Below are 15041 nucleotides of genomic sequence, written 5' to 3' on the forward strand. Positions count from 1 at the left end.
GCTTCTCGTTTTCTTCAATCGTTTGCAAAAGTCTTTCACAGAAATGCTATCAGACCACGAAGTCGTTATTATACAAAGCGTTAAACACGTGGATTTTGTATGGGTGGTGATGTAAGTGTAACCTCAAAATCCTTCAGACAGTCCTGTCAGAAATTCCGAGCGCAACACTTTGTCTACACGCTGATCTCTGGGGGCTTCTTACACGTTCCACATTCTCGGAAGTACGCTCTGTCTTCGTTCCGCCACCTCTTTTCCTTGTTCTTTCACCGACGTTTTCAAAGTTTTCAACACAAGTCTTTATTGAGTCAACCGAAGGGACCGGCCTATAACGATTAGTTTGAAAATGCTCCCGGAAACGACGCTGAGGGGCTACATAGCTGCCGCTTTGGTAGAACGCTTTCACCGCTGCTCCGTGGGTTCTGAAATGCTTTGTGTTGGGGAACGCAGTAGTGACCTTGGTTACTCGCCCCCCCCCCCCCCCCCCCACTACTTCCAACGCTTCCGTGCAGTAAAAATAAAAGCAGGTTTGACTGCCGCACACTGTATACCGATATATCAGTACGTCTCCAAGCAGTATCGATATCGAAATGACAATATCGAGAAATGATATTTTTATTTTTATATTACATTTTTTTCGCAATTTTCGGTAAATATTTGAAATTGTTCTTTTGAAACTGTGGTAGAACATAATTTTACTTTCGTAGTGTATAGGAGTCTTACTACGTTTTGAGCTCTCATCACATACAGTCTTTTTCTTTGGCTGTATGGTGCAAGTATAGGTGGCACAAGTGGCACAAAGAAGAAGTCCGATTGCACTGGGGAGGGGGAGGAGGGGAGGAGACGTTTGGAAATTTGTGGTAAGGTCTAATGGAACCAAACTGCTGAGGTCATCGGTCCCTAAGCTTACACACTATTTAAACTAACTTACGCTAAGGACGACACACAAGCCCATACCCGAGAGAGGGCGGACCGTGGCAAGACGCCTCAGACCGCAAGGCTACGGAAGGAGGGGGAGGGAGGGGGAGAGAGAGGAGGCCGGAGGGACGGGGTGTGAGTGGAATAGCAAGATATCTGATGTGAAGAAATAGTACAGCAGTTGCGTTAAAAAACAATTTTTAACGCTACTAGTGCGGTATTTCTTCACATCAGCATGCTTCACAAAACAGTTGCTGAAACTGATGAACAAAAGTGTAACTGGCAAGATTGGTCTTTACGATGGGCGGAGACGTGAGGGGAAATGCTGACGTAATCCGCACTGGGCCCTACCAACAGGAACTACAATGTTTAACTTGACAGCGCAATTTTGACACTACAACTGCCAGGTCGCTGGCGTTTGCAGAAACGAAAAAGCAGGGAAGTCGACATGAAGTAGTCCAGACAAATTCGATATGTGACGAAATCGAACAACGGATCCATCGGACACCTTTTTCTATGCCACTTACCTGCAGTTACCATTGTTAACAATGTGGTTATCGCCAAGCATGAACAAGCGTCGTTTTCCTTTCAGTTCTTGCTCTAAGGGAGATAAGCAGGCTGCTAGCTTGTTGATGTACAGAATATCTAACATTATTGTGTACTGAACTGGGGACCTAGAAACGACGGAGAGATTTCGTTCCTGTCGTAGTCCTCAGTGGTTCACAACGCCACAACAGGCCACAGCAGTCCACTCATCCTACCGCCGCCCTACACCAAACCCAGGGTTATGGTGTGGTTCGGCACCCAGTGGCGCCCCTCCCCCCCTCCTGGATGTTTGCGTGATAGAGTAATTATGGTGTACGTGTACGTGGAGACAGTGTTTACGCAGCAATCGCCAACATAGTGTAACTGAGGCATAATAAGGGGAACCAGCCCACATTCGTCGTGGCAGATGGAAAACCGCCTTAAAGACCACCCACAGGCTGGCCAGCACACCGGACCTCGGCACTAATTCGCCGGGTGGATTCGTGCTGGGGACCGACATGCCTTCCCACTCGGGAAGCAGAGAGTTAGACCGCGTGGCGAGCCGGGCGGGCATCTAATAGTAAATCAGTACTTCAATATACAGCTCTAAAACTAGTAGTATAATTTACTGTGTGCAGACGATATTTTTTTGGCCGGAACGTTGATGTTTCTTCTTCCAATATATCGATAATCTTTCCGACATATCGCTGGTCGAATATTATATATTTTTAATTACGATGTATCAGATTCCCAATATTTCAAAAAAATATCGATAGTCGTACTATTAGGAGGTGAACAAGTGACCTTCACAGCTGACGTACAGAGTACGGCATTAGGAGAACAATGTGTGGAAACCTATCTGCTAGGAAGCTCAGACTCTGGTGACAATACTAGTCTGATAATCACGAAGGTCCTATCTTACCCACTAAACACATTACGTAATGAATTTTTCACTCTGCAGTGGAGTGTGCGATGATATGAAGCTTCCTCTTAGCTTACAACTGTGTGTGGAACCGAGACTCGGACTCGAGACGTTTGCCTTTTGTGGGTAAGTGCTTCACCGACCGAGCTGCCCAGGCATGACTCACGATCCATCCTCGCAGCTGTACTTCTAAGGAGATCGAGTCTCGGTCCGGCACACAGCTTTAATCTGCCAGTAAGCTGCACTCAACACAGTCGATTAGCGGTTGTCGAGCAGAGAGCTGCGTGTCGGCAGGTACTTCCTGAGCTCTGCCGGCGTGAGCATCTCCGTGGACGCGGGCACGCCGCTGTACGTGTCGCTCAACGCCAGCGGCGACGGCGCCCTCTGCCTGGAGGGCCAGCACGACAAGTTCGCGTACCACCGCGCAGGCGCGGGGTCGGAGGCGCCGCCGCCGGCGCAGCTCAACTACACGGTGTGCACGGCTGCCAACATGCGAGACCTGCACTCCTTCCTGGCCGACAAGAACATGTGGGACGGCATGCGCGACCAGGACCGCGAGCTGGTCGACGCGCTCATCTCGGAGCCCGTGTGGCAGATCGCGCCGCCCGCCGCAGACCTGCTCACCGAGGCCGCCGTCTACAACTACACCGAGGAGGTGATCGCGCTGCCCTTCCTGCGCCAGGGACACGTCATGCTCAACTCGCTCTGGCAGGCGCACGCCGGTAAGGCGAGCGCAGTCCCTCATTAACCATTTGAGTTCCAACAATAAGAAAAAAAAACATGTAATTTTAAAATTTTCCACAACATTAACCTTTATTGTCATCGTAAGCAATGAATACAAAACTGAAGACTGGAAGTGGGAAACGCTGAATGTGCCAAAAATAAATATTTATGAAAATGGGAAGTTTTTCTTTTTAAAATTCAGTCTTGATCACACCACGTATGTTACAAGAACATAGGTGACCGGTTTCGGTCATATCACATGACCATCATCAGACCTTTAATTTAATATAGAAAGTAATAGAAACCTTACTAGATTGACAACAAAATATGACAAATTTGTTATAAGGATAAAATACAATAAGATGTGTTATACCCATGGCATCCTTCGAAGATGGTAGATGGAGCACTCTTCTAAGCTGCTGTGATGTCAACTGGTGCCAGCAAAGATTTTTTTGTTTTTTTTCTTTGTTGTAAGTTAGGACCTTATACAAGGTGGGCTGGCAGCGGCAATTGTAGGCCGCTCTTCAGCCTCAGGCAGTACAAATAGAGACCTCCACAACATCGTTGACTTTGAAACCATTGTGGTAGTACCACCTTAGGCCATAGGGGGCACACTGAGTATATATCGTCTGTACAGTTATTTTAAAGCTTTTAATTGATATTTTATACAATATTTAAGTAATTCCATAGTTGTAAAGAGATATTTTATACATAACTATTTTTATATTATTATTGTACTTTGTTTTTTAACATTTTGACGATTATGTGAACCCATTTTATACTGATTGGTTGACGTGAGGTGGAGGGAGAAGAGGTAGCGTATGCTTGTCACTTGCTGGCACCCCCTCCCTGATGATGCCCTCATCCCTTCCATCTACCCCTCCTATCACCTTTGATCCTCCTCTCCCACTTCCTGTGTTTTCCTCAGGGCACCCTCCCTCCCTTCTCTCCGTCCTCCCCCCTCCTCCCCCTGGGCTTCCCCTACCCCCCATACCTTCTTTCTTCTCCCCATCTCCTCTGCCCCTGGCATCTAAACTCTCCCTTCTCCCCTCTCCCCCACCCTCTTCTCCTCTTTTGCAGGTACCCGGACTCGCACACGCGTCGTAGACATTAGCGCGCCGGAGATCGTCGCCATCAGTTTTGTGTGTGTGCTGTCGTGTTTGTGCTTTAGTGTTGTTCGCCGCCCATGCTCCATCGTTCACGGGTATCGTCATCATCATCAGTGTTCGTGCACAGTACTGACAGTCTTTTGTTTTCTTCGCATGTGAACAGCTTCGTGTTATTTTTAATTACTGTGACTACTGTTATTATAACTGCCGTTATGTTCTGTTACTTATGTGTCTTCATTGTTTATCTCTATTTGTACTGCCTGAGGCTGAAGAGCGGCCTACAATTGCCACTGCCAACCCACCTTGTATAAGGTCCTAACTTACAATAAAGAAAAAAAAAAAAAAAAAAACTTTGCTGGCACCAGTTGACATCACAGCAGCTGAGAAGAGTGCTCCACCTACCATCTTCGAAGGATGCCATGGGTATAACACGTCTTATTGTATTTTATCCTTATAACCATTTTGTCATATTTTATTGTCAATCTAGTAAGGTTTCTATTACTTTCTAAATTAAATTACAAGTCTGATGATGATCATGTGATATGACCGAAACCGGTCACCTATGTTCTTGTAACATACATGGTGTGATCAAGACTGAATTTTTAACAAGAAAATTTTTTTAAATTTTTGATCACTGTTTCAAAAATGTTTATTAAAAATGGGAAGTACGTTATGAAAGTTATATTACAAATAATTTGTATTCAATGAAATATAAATTCCGATATTTGACATTACTGTTAATACTTCACCCAAACACGCTTTAAAAAGAAACATTTATATTGAGCAGAGACTACCTGTAAAACTTAACGTATTGAGGCTGAATGTGTCACGCAACGTAGCCAAGGAAACGCCGAATGTCCACTCATTTACACAAAGATTCATAAGCGCTCTAATTTCACATCATGGAACGGAAGCACAGCAAGTAGGTCCCATAGCAAATAGATCCTTTTTCTCTCTTCACTTAATTTTCTTAACAGTGAAAGTTGGGTTACATTTCATAAGGACGCCTGATCATTGAAGTTCTCTCCCTTTTTGAACACAGACAACTCAGTCCAGTCTTTTTCATCAAAACGAGTTTTCATTAGAAGCTTGCCTTTCTTGTCTGAAGTGAAACTATCACTTCAAGCTTAGGTTGTCCTTAGTCTGCTGCTGTTAAGATACGTATTAGCTAAGGAAGCCAGATCCAAGAAACCACCTTTACCCATGCTGATAATCATAAAAGGTTTTCCTTACACTACTTGGGACCACCACATTTTCCAGTTCCTCAGGCACCACTGCGTTTAACATTCTTTTTCCTTTTCTCTAAAACACCAAAGTCTCTATCGGAAGGCATGTAACTACGAGTGGACACTAAAAACTTGATTTCAACACTTTAAAAGATACGTACTGGAACAAGCTACACTGAAGCTAACAACATCGCAACATCGTACGACACAGTTATCACACCATAGAATGAGTTAACACAACATTCAAAGAGCTACAACGGTAGGAACTCTCAGCAGGCACAGCTTACTACAATCACTGCCTTTAGGCGAATGGCACATTCGGCGTTCACCGTGCCGCTGTCGATGGAACACTCATTCTCCTATATTTATCGGCCGTCTTGTGAACTAAAAGGAAACCTTTGTGGTATTTGCAGTGTTTTGGCACTTTCAGTGTTTCCCATTTCCAGTCTTCAATTGTCCAAAAGTAAATAACCGATTGTTTTATGGAGGTAGTCTCATATTGGAACCACTGGGACCTACATTTATCAGTCTGCCATCATTTCCCGTTGGAAAAAAAGCTCAAAAACACTTCTGTGGGAGATTGACTGCTTACATCAACATTTGATCCGACCACTTCAAGGAAGTCATGCTCAGCTGCTAATTTGTACAGTGTAAACCATCATATTTGTGAGTTTGTCATGGCAGGCTCATCTGCACTGTCGTCATCACCGTCGTCATGAACAGCATTTTCAATGAGTAGTTCAGGATCTGGCAAAGGAGATGAAGTTCCTGCTGTACTTGCCTGTTGGAGAACATATACAGAAGCATCCTCAGGGCAGTTTCTGCCTCACATATCTGTGAATCCAAATCACTCGGAATTTCCTCCTCTAAAAGAAAGACGTTTAGATCATGGGTGACGTCTGGAAACTTCTATGAACATATAATGCCTAAAACAAATTATAGTTCCAAATAACAACAAAAATGGGCCTAAAAATTAAAAAAATTTACACGCAATTACAAAATTAGATATGAAAGTACAAACAGTCCCAGTGGTTTCGCCTCGAAACCACTCCTAAAGCCTGTAGTACAAACTCAAATTTACGTCGCAATAACTTTAGATATACTTACTTTCACTCTCAATGGTCTCGTCAATAAGATCACAATGCAAAATCCACGTGTCAAGTAAATTATATAAAAAAAATTGCGGACACATATCTCCTACACTCACGTACAAAAAACTCCGCACCGACTGTTGCTTTGATTGCTGTAAACGACACCTATATTCCAATGCATTCGTAGAATAGTTCAGTGTACAGCTTGGGGTTTGTGTCTCGCAATAGCATCGTTGTTTCACGCGAAAGGCACTAGTACCGCAAAAAAATTAACAAAATAGTAGTTTCAGGCAGAAACCACTTGGGCTCAAAGGGTTAATCCTTTCTATTTACCCTGTTCCAGAGCCATTTCAACGTTTCCCAAACTTTGAGTCATAAGCAAAGCTCGGATTTACAAGTTAAAGCATGTTGCATTCATGTTTCCATGTTTTGGCCATTTGGGGGAAATGCATATTTCGAAGATTTCATCGATATAACTGCGTGAATCTAGGCATTTATTTTACACGAATATTACTGAAATATCAGATTAATAAGTCATGATTGCAAAATACTAATACGAAGTCTCCACAAAAGAATTGAAAAACTGGTAGAAGCCGACCTCGGGGAAGATAAGTTTGGATTTCGGAGAAATGTAGGAAGGCGCGAGGCAATACTGATACTACGACTTATCTTAGAACATAGGTCAACGACAGGCAAACGTACGTTTACAGCATTTGTAGACTTAGGGAAAGTTTTGGCAACGTTGACGGCAATTTACTTTTTGAAATTCTGAAGGTAGCAGGGGTAAAACACAGAGAGCGAAAGGCTGTTTACAGCTTGCACGGAAACCAGATGGCAGTTAGAAGACTCGATGGGTACGAAAGGGAGTGAGACAGGGTTATTCTATGTATACAATGAGCAAGTAGTAACGAGACAAAGCAGAAATTAGGTCAAGGAATTAGTGTTCAGGGGGAAGAAATAAAAGCTTGAGGTTAACGAGTGACGTTGTAATTCTATCAGGTACAGGAAATGACTTGGAAAAGCAACAGAACGGAATGACCAGTTTCTTGAAAAGATGATATAAGATGAACATAAGCAAAAACAAAACAACGTAGTCGAATTAAATCAGGTGGTGCTAAGGGAACTACATTAGGAAACGAGACACTTAAAGTAGTACACGAGTTTTGCTACGTATTTGAGCAGAAAGATAGCAGGTGATGGCCGAAGTAGAGAGGATATAAAATTGAGGCTGGAAATGGTAAGAAAAACGTTTCTGAAGAAGAGAAATTTGTTAACATCGAATATAGATTTAAGTGTTAGAAAGTTTTTCCTGAAGGTATTTGTCTATGGGGTAGCCAAAATTAGGAACTTTGTGGTAAGGTCTTATGGGACCAAACTGCTGAGGTCATCGGTCCCTAAGTTTACACACTATTTAACCTAACTTAAACTTACGCTAAGGACGACACACACACACACACATACACACACACACACACACACACACACACATACCCATGCCCGAGGGAGGACTCGGGACTCGAACCTCCGACGGGGGGAGGGTAGCTACACATAAAAGTGAAAGATGGACGATAAGCAGTTTGGATACGAAGAGAATAGAAGCTTTTGAATTGTGGCGCTGCAAAAGAGTTCTGAAGATTAGATGGGTATATCACATAACTAATGAGGAGATAATGAACAGAAATAGGGAGAAAAAAAATTGATAGGACACATTCTGAGAGATCAAGGGATGACAAATTTAGTGTTGCACAGGGATGTGTGTGTGTGTGTGTGTGTGCGGGGGGGGGGGGGGGGTCAGAATCGTAGAAATGGTTCAAATGGCTCAGAGCACTATGGGACTTAACTGCTTAGGTCATCAGTCCCCTAGAACTTAGAACTACTTAAACCTAACTAACATAAATAAGGACATCACACACATCGATGCCCGAGGCAGGATTCGAACCTGCGACCATAGCGGTCGCGCGGTTCCAGACTGTAGCGCCTACAACCGCTCAGAATCGTAGAGGAACACCAAGTGATGAATATAGTGAGCAGATTCAAAAGGACAGAGGTTACAGAATTTACTTGGAAATGAAAAGGCTTGCGCTTGGTAGAACAGCATAGATAGCTGCGTCAAGCCAGTCTTCGGACTGAAGACCACAAAAACAACAACATAGCATATTATATCATTTTTCTGGTCTCTGTGCATATACTGCTCTACCTTGCATGATAACATCTTTTGTTATGGTTTTTAGGATTCGTAATTCATTCGGGAACAACGGAACCCTTAGAGGATCACTTCACACTGACCGTCTGTCTGTCTGTCTGTCTGTCTCTCCGTCTGACTGTTAAGACCCCTTTTTCTCAGGAAAGGGTAGAGATATCGAATTGAATGTTTCTCAGATACTAAGGTCTGCGGTCCCTTGGTGGTGTAAGTCACTGCAGTCATACTGTCATTTATATTATATATTTCGATACTTGCAGACTGAGTCATCAAAACCTATAGATGAACTGTCTGTATACGTAATTAAGATTTTGTGAAATCCACAGAGCGTGTGTGCTACTCTCACTTGTCTGGTAGCCAAAAGTTCAAAGTATGAGTAATTTGTCAAATTTTGTTTAAGTCTGCAAACTTCATAGTGAGTTAGTCTGGTTCGGTAGATGTCGGTAGAAGTTAATATACTTCATGCCAATAAATTTCAGTAAAAAAAGGATCCTACTGTTGTTAAGCGGCGCTGCCCTGTGTATCATGAGGGCCGGGAAAGAAATTAAAATGTTTTTTCAATGCGCTAAATCGTACATAAAAAAATATGACAATTGCAAGGGTGCGGATAAATTGGTAAATATTTCAGAGATTTTGAGAAACGCCTCTGCCCTTATCGGTTAGTATAATTGAGTAATCGTTCGTAACTGATGTTCAGCTAAGCTTAAGCAGCATTATTGTTGTTAGTTAAGCCGTTGAGACGATTCTGGGTTGGTTGGGCCACTCTTGAGGTGTCGCGCGGCGCGAAAGACACCCTTTTGACGAGTTTCGGTCACACCAAGTAGTCGCTCAGTCTGCAGCGCCGTGCGTCGAGCCATGGAGCTTCTCCTTGCGACGTTCCACGGTCAGGATCCCACCGATATTATCTTCATTTTAACATTAAACTACATTCACGCATCATTCATACTGCTAAAACATATTTATAACATTTTACACACACAAAAAGACATAATAACACTTTATGAAAATACTAGAACATTTTATGAAAAACATTCTATCACTTTAGTGCACTCTAGTGGGCACAATCGAAACTAAATCACAGTCCCCTATCCAATACTGTCCTCTATCGGCTGATACATAAACTACGTGCGCGTCCAATCTCGCGTCACCATCTGTCGCTATCCAGCTGTGAGACACATCTCCCACTTAGCCGCCTCCTAGTCAGGATCGGTATATGGCGCTACGCCTCATGTTGTCCATAGCGCGTCTCGTCACCATTCTTCCTACTGTCTGCGCGATTTGTCGGCACGATGCTCCCACGTCGCTCATGCCAATGATTCGACCTTTCTCAAAACCCCAAAGATGGAGACAGGTTGTGCGCGCATGTCCTCTGTATATCCTGTGTTGCGACCTCCTCTAAAAGGTAAAGAGACAGCCAATAGCCAGGTTGTGCCCACACTATTTTTTTCCTAAAACCGTAATGTTTTTCTGTAGTGGAAACCCTTAAAAGTAAGCTCGCACAGGGATGTAATACTGTTCAGTGTGAAACGGAATTTGTTGTACCGTTCCAATGTTTTATTAAATTGATAGCACGCAGAAATTATTAGCAAGAGTTTCTTCTCTTGCAGGTAATACCTCAGCTGGTGTCCAAAAGGAGAGAATGGACTAAACAGTGTTATTTATTGAATTTTTTCTGTTGTGTACCACGTTTCCCATTTTCCTTTCCTTTGTGCGGCCTGGACGGTATAAATGAGTGAGTGTGTGAACTAGCAGAAAGCTTTAGGCACAGATTGTAGCACTGCATGAATGGTCGTTCTGGGGTAGAGTAGTACCAACCCCCAAGCGTGAACAAGTTTAGCAGAGACCAAGTTTGCAGGTCAGGGCAAAGATGACACGTAGGCGCGCGTATTGGCTCTATCAGGTTGGCTCGCCACCCCCACCACGTTTGTAAGCGGAACGGTTAGGCGAATTCGGTTGGAGGTGCACTTGTTCCTGGATCGTGGTGCTGGACAGACACGGAGACGCAGCTCTCGTTTTGGTAATGTTAACATAGGTATTAGATTGTCTGAAATCTGCTCTGTAATGAAGTCCAGATGTTGAAATCAGGTGCGAAATTACCACTGAACCCCATAAGGGAATTGATTTTCTTAATTTACTCGAATTTCAGTAGACCTTGCGTTAGTGCCTTGTTCAGGCAACGCACCATGTGCCTTAAGCTCACGGTCACGATATTGCTCTGTGCTTAACGGAAATTCACTCATTCAATGTATTTTAATCTGCTCTTCCATTTACAGTAATATTTTGGGGATTTTTATTCATTTTCCATATGATTTCTTTGTGAACTTGCTTTCGCCCCACGTGGTCGGTTGGAGCATCGCCGCATTGATAAATTGGTCTCGGTCTGAAAATATATTGTACACGATGAATAATCATACGATAGTGAGCGAGTGTAAAATAGGGAAGGAATAATCGTGTGTGTCCATATTTTTCTGGGTTTCTGTTGGTTACTGAAACTTGGCCATGTGGGTTGAACAGCATTGAAGTCATGTTTCTTGTGCACCCCCATAACGATTTGATTTGTTGGCGATTTTGTGCGTTACGTAAAATACTCGTGCCACTAGGAAAAGTATCGGATTTTAATGCCCACTGATTTGATAAAGATTTGCGAAATACTCTTCCACCCTGACCTAGTTTTGCTTGTATCGTCTTTGCGGAACTCGTTCTGAGTGATCTATAGCAACTGAATGTAATAACCGAGGGTTTAGGTATAATTGTGCGGTTGTATAGACTTACATTGAAGCCAGGTCTGCGCTCCTCTGTCCCATTCCATAATTACGTGGCGAAACTGAACCATGTTAACTAGAGACCGGTTTTGATGATGTACATTGTAAGAGAAACACGACTTGTTGTTGAAATACCATCGGTACTGAATAAATATCAATTAATCTCTACCCTCGACTGATTATTTACTCCTTCCATCATAAAGAATGAGTGGCAGTCAGTACCACAGTCGAATTCTGGGTCATGAAAGCAAATAAAAGCTATATACTGCCTTTTAAGCCCTGTATAGGTGCCTTCTGTAGTGGTTAAAAAAAATGCGTTATCCGTTGCATTCAAATTTCTACCGGTTCGTTAAAACCTTCCGCTAGAAATTATTAATACCCAGCAATAACTCGCAGAGGTAGCTTGCAGTAGCGGTAGGATATGTCAAAGCGACGGTAATCTACCTACATAGGTAGACTTTTACCACCACTACCACCAGTACTGGTAGGTTACGTTGCAAGTGTATCCCAGAGGTACGGAAATACTGGAGTATCAGTGGGGTACTGTTCGGTCGAGGTCATTTCTGTCAGTGTAACGTGAGACGTGTCAGTGTGGCCGGCTGGAGTGGCCGAGCGGTTCTAGGCGCTTCAGTCCGGAACCACGCTGCTGCTACGGTCGCAGGTTCGAATCCTGCCTCGGGCATGGATGTGCGTGATGCCCCTGAGATTAGTTAGGTTTAAGTAGTTCTAAGTTCTATGGGACTGATGACCTCAGATGTTGAGTCCCATAGTGCTCAGAGCCATTTGAACCATTTGAACTTGTGTTTCTGTATTCCTGAGTTACCCAGAACATTTTTGTACTTCCTCCTTTCCTCGATCAGTTGAAGTATTTCTTTGTCACCCATGGTTTCTTCGCAGCTACCTTCTTTGCACCTATGTTTTCCTTCCCAATTTCTATTATAGCCCGTTTTAGAGATGACAATTCCTCTTCAGCTGTACAGCCTACTGAGCTCTTCATTATCGCAGTATCTATAGTGTTAGAGAATTTCAAGCGCTTCTCTTCATTACTTAGTACTTCCACATCCCCCTTCGTTGTGCATTGATTCTTCTTGACTAATCTCTTAAACTTCGGCCTAATCTTGTGATTTGAGCCTTTATCTGCTGCTGGTTACGTCTTACAATCCAGTATCTGATTCCGAAATCTCCGCCTGACCATGATGTAATTGAAATCCAGCTGAAATCTTCCCGTATGTCACAGCCTTTTCGAAGTATACCTATTCCTCTTGTGATTCTTGAATAGAGTTTTCGCTCTTACTAGCTGAAATTTGTTGCACAACTCAATCTTTCTCCTCTCCCAATCCTAGTACCAAGCCCATATTATTCCGTAACCATTTCTGCTACCCCTTCCCTTACATCATCATTCCAATCCCTCTTGCCTATTAGATATCCCTTTGCGCACTGAATTACACGCTCAGTATTCTCGCATACTTTCTCTATTCATTTTCGGCTTGCGACGTCGTCGCGTATACCTGAGCTATCGTTGTGGGTTTTGGTTTGCTGTCGACTGTGATGACAACCACCCTATCACTGAACTGTTCAAAGTAACTCACTCTCAGCCCTACCTTCCTATTCACAACGAGTCCTACTCCCGTTCTACCCTTTTCTGCTGCTATTGATATTACCCTATACTCATCTGACGAAAAATCCTTGTCTTCTTTCCTTTTCATTTCACTAATGGCTACTATATCTAAGATTTAACCTTTGCGTTTCCCTTCTCAGATTTTCTGCTTTCCCTTCCACGTTCAGACTTCTGACATTCCACGACCCGACTCGTAGAACGTTATCCTTTCGTTGGTTATTCAATTTTCTCCTCATGGTCAGCGGCCCCTTGGCAGATCCGAATGACGAACTAGTCACCAATCTTTTTCTAGTGGAGAGATCACCATGACGCTTTTCAATTAGAAGCAACATCATCCGTGAATACACATTGTGTCTTTAATGCAGTAGTTTCCACTGCTTTATGCATCCTCAAGGCGTTGATCATTGCTGATTCTCCCGCCCTTTAGGGGCAGTTTCCCAACCCAAGGGCAAAAGAGTGCCCTAAATTCTGTGCGGTCCCCCACCCTCTTTGACAAGGCCGTTGGCTGAATGAAGGTGACTTCTTACACCGGAAGTCTTCGGCCGGGGCTGATTACTAATCAAAGACGCTACCCCTACACCATCGGTGCTATCTCGCACAGTATTAAGCGTTTATAGTACCATATGATTAGCATTACCACTCAGCTCCCACACTCTCCAACTTTCAACCATAGTTTCCTTCGCACGAGGGCCAGCCGCTGTGACCGAGCGGTTCTAGGCGCTTCTGTCTGGAACCACTCGACCGCTACGGTCGCAGGTTCGAATCCTGCCTCGGGCACGGATGCGTGTGATGTGCTTAGGTTAGTTAGGTTTAAGTAGTTCTAAGTTCTAGGGGACTAATGACCTAAGAAGTTAAGTCCAATAGTGCTCAGAGCCTTTTGTCAGTGTGTTGAGACGTCGCGTGCGGTGGTCAGGTGACCTGGAGCTGGACGCGGAGCGGTTCGCGACGTGGGAGGAGACGTTCGACATCCTGCAGCGGCGCGGCTTCGGCCTGGTGCTGGGCGTGCAGCCGTTCGTCAGCACGGAGTCGGCGCACTTCGCCGAGGCGGTGAGGGCGCGCCTGCTGGTGGCGCAGAGGGACACGCCCTACTACGTGCCCGCGCTCGTCGCCCGCGGCCCGGGGCTGCTCAGCGCCGGCGTGCTCGACGTCACCAACAACCACACCGTGAGTCCGCACCTTGACCGCCACTACTTCATCTACATCTACATTTATACGGTGTGTGGCGGAGGGCACTTTACGTGCCACTGTCACTACCTCCCTTTCCGGTTCCAGTCGCGTATGGTTCGCGGGAAGAACGACTGTCTGAAAGCCTCCGTGCGCGCTCTAATCTCTCTAATTTTACATTCGTGATCTCCTCGGGAGGTATAAGTAGGCGGAAGCAATATATTCGATACCTCATCCGGAAACGGACCCTCTCGAAACCTGGACAGCAAGACACACCGCGATGCAGAGCGCCTATCTTGCAGACTCTACCACTGGAGTTTGCTAAACATCTCCGTAACGCTATCACGCTTACCAAATAACCCCATGACGAAACGCGCCGCTCTTCTTTGGATCTTCTCTATCTCCTCCGTCAACCCGACCTCGTACGGATCCCACACTGATGAGCAATACTCAAGTATAGGTCGAACGAGTGTTTTGTAAGCCACCTCCTTTGTTGATGGACTACATTTTCTAAGGACTCTCCCAATGAATCTCAACCTGGTACACGCCTTACCAACATTTAATTTTTTATGATCATTCCACTTCAAATCGTTCCGCACGTATACTCCCAGATATTTTACAGAAGTAACTGCTACCAGTGTTTGTTCCGCTATCATATAATCATACAATGAAGGATCCTTCTTTCTATGTACTCGCAATACGTTACATTTGTCTATGTTAAGGTTCAGTTGCCACTCCCTGCACCAAGTGCCTGTCCGCTGCAGATCTTCCTGCATTTCGCTACAA

The 15041-nt window shown here is 44.3% G+C and overlaps 1 protein-coding gene across 1 annotated transcript in view; it reads left to right on the top strand.

Annotated features, from left to right (window-relative positions):
• The window catches only part of LOC126412543 (myogenesis-regulating glycosidase), a 237326-nt gene that overhangs the window by 169822 nt on the left and 52463 nt on the right, over window positions 1–15041 (top strand). The window contains exons 7-8 of the mRNA XM_050082188.1: window positions 2657–3084; window positions 14005–14255. Coding sequence (XP_049938145.1) covers window positions 2657–3084; window positions 14005–14255 — 679 coding nt within the window. The remainder of the gene's footprint in view (window positions 1–2656; window positions 3085–14004; window positions 14256–15041) is intronic.

Source organism: Schistocerca serialis, chromosome 7, assembly GCF_023864345.2.
Source record: "Schistocerca serialis cubense isolate TAMUIC-IGC-003099 chromosome 7, iqSchSeri2.2, whole genome shotgun sequence".
Classification (NCBI taxonomy): domain Eukaryota; kingdom Metazoa; phylum Arthropoda; class Insecta; order Orthoptera; family Acrididae; genus Schistocerca; species Schistocerca serialis.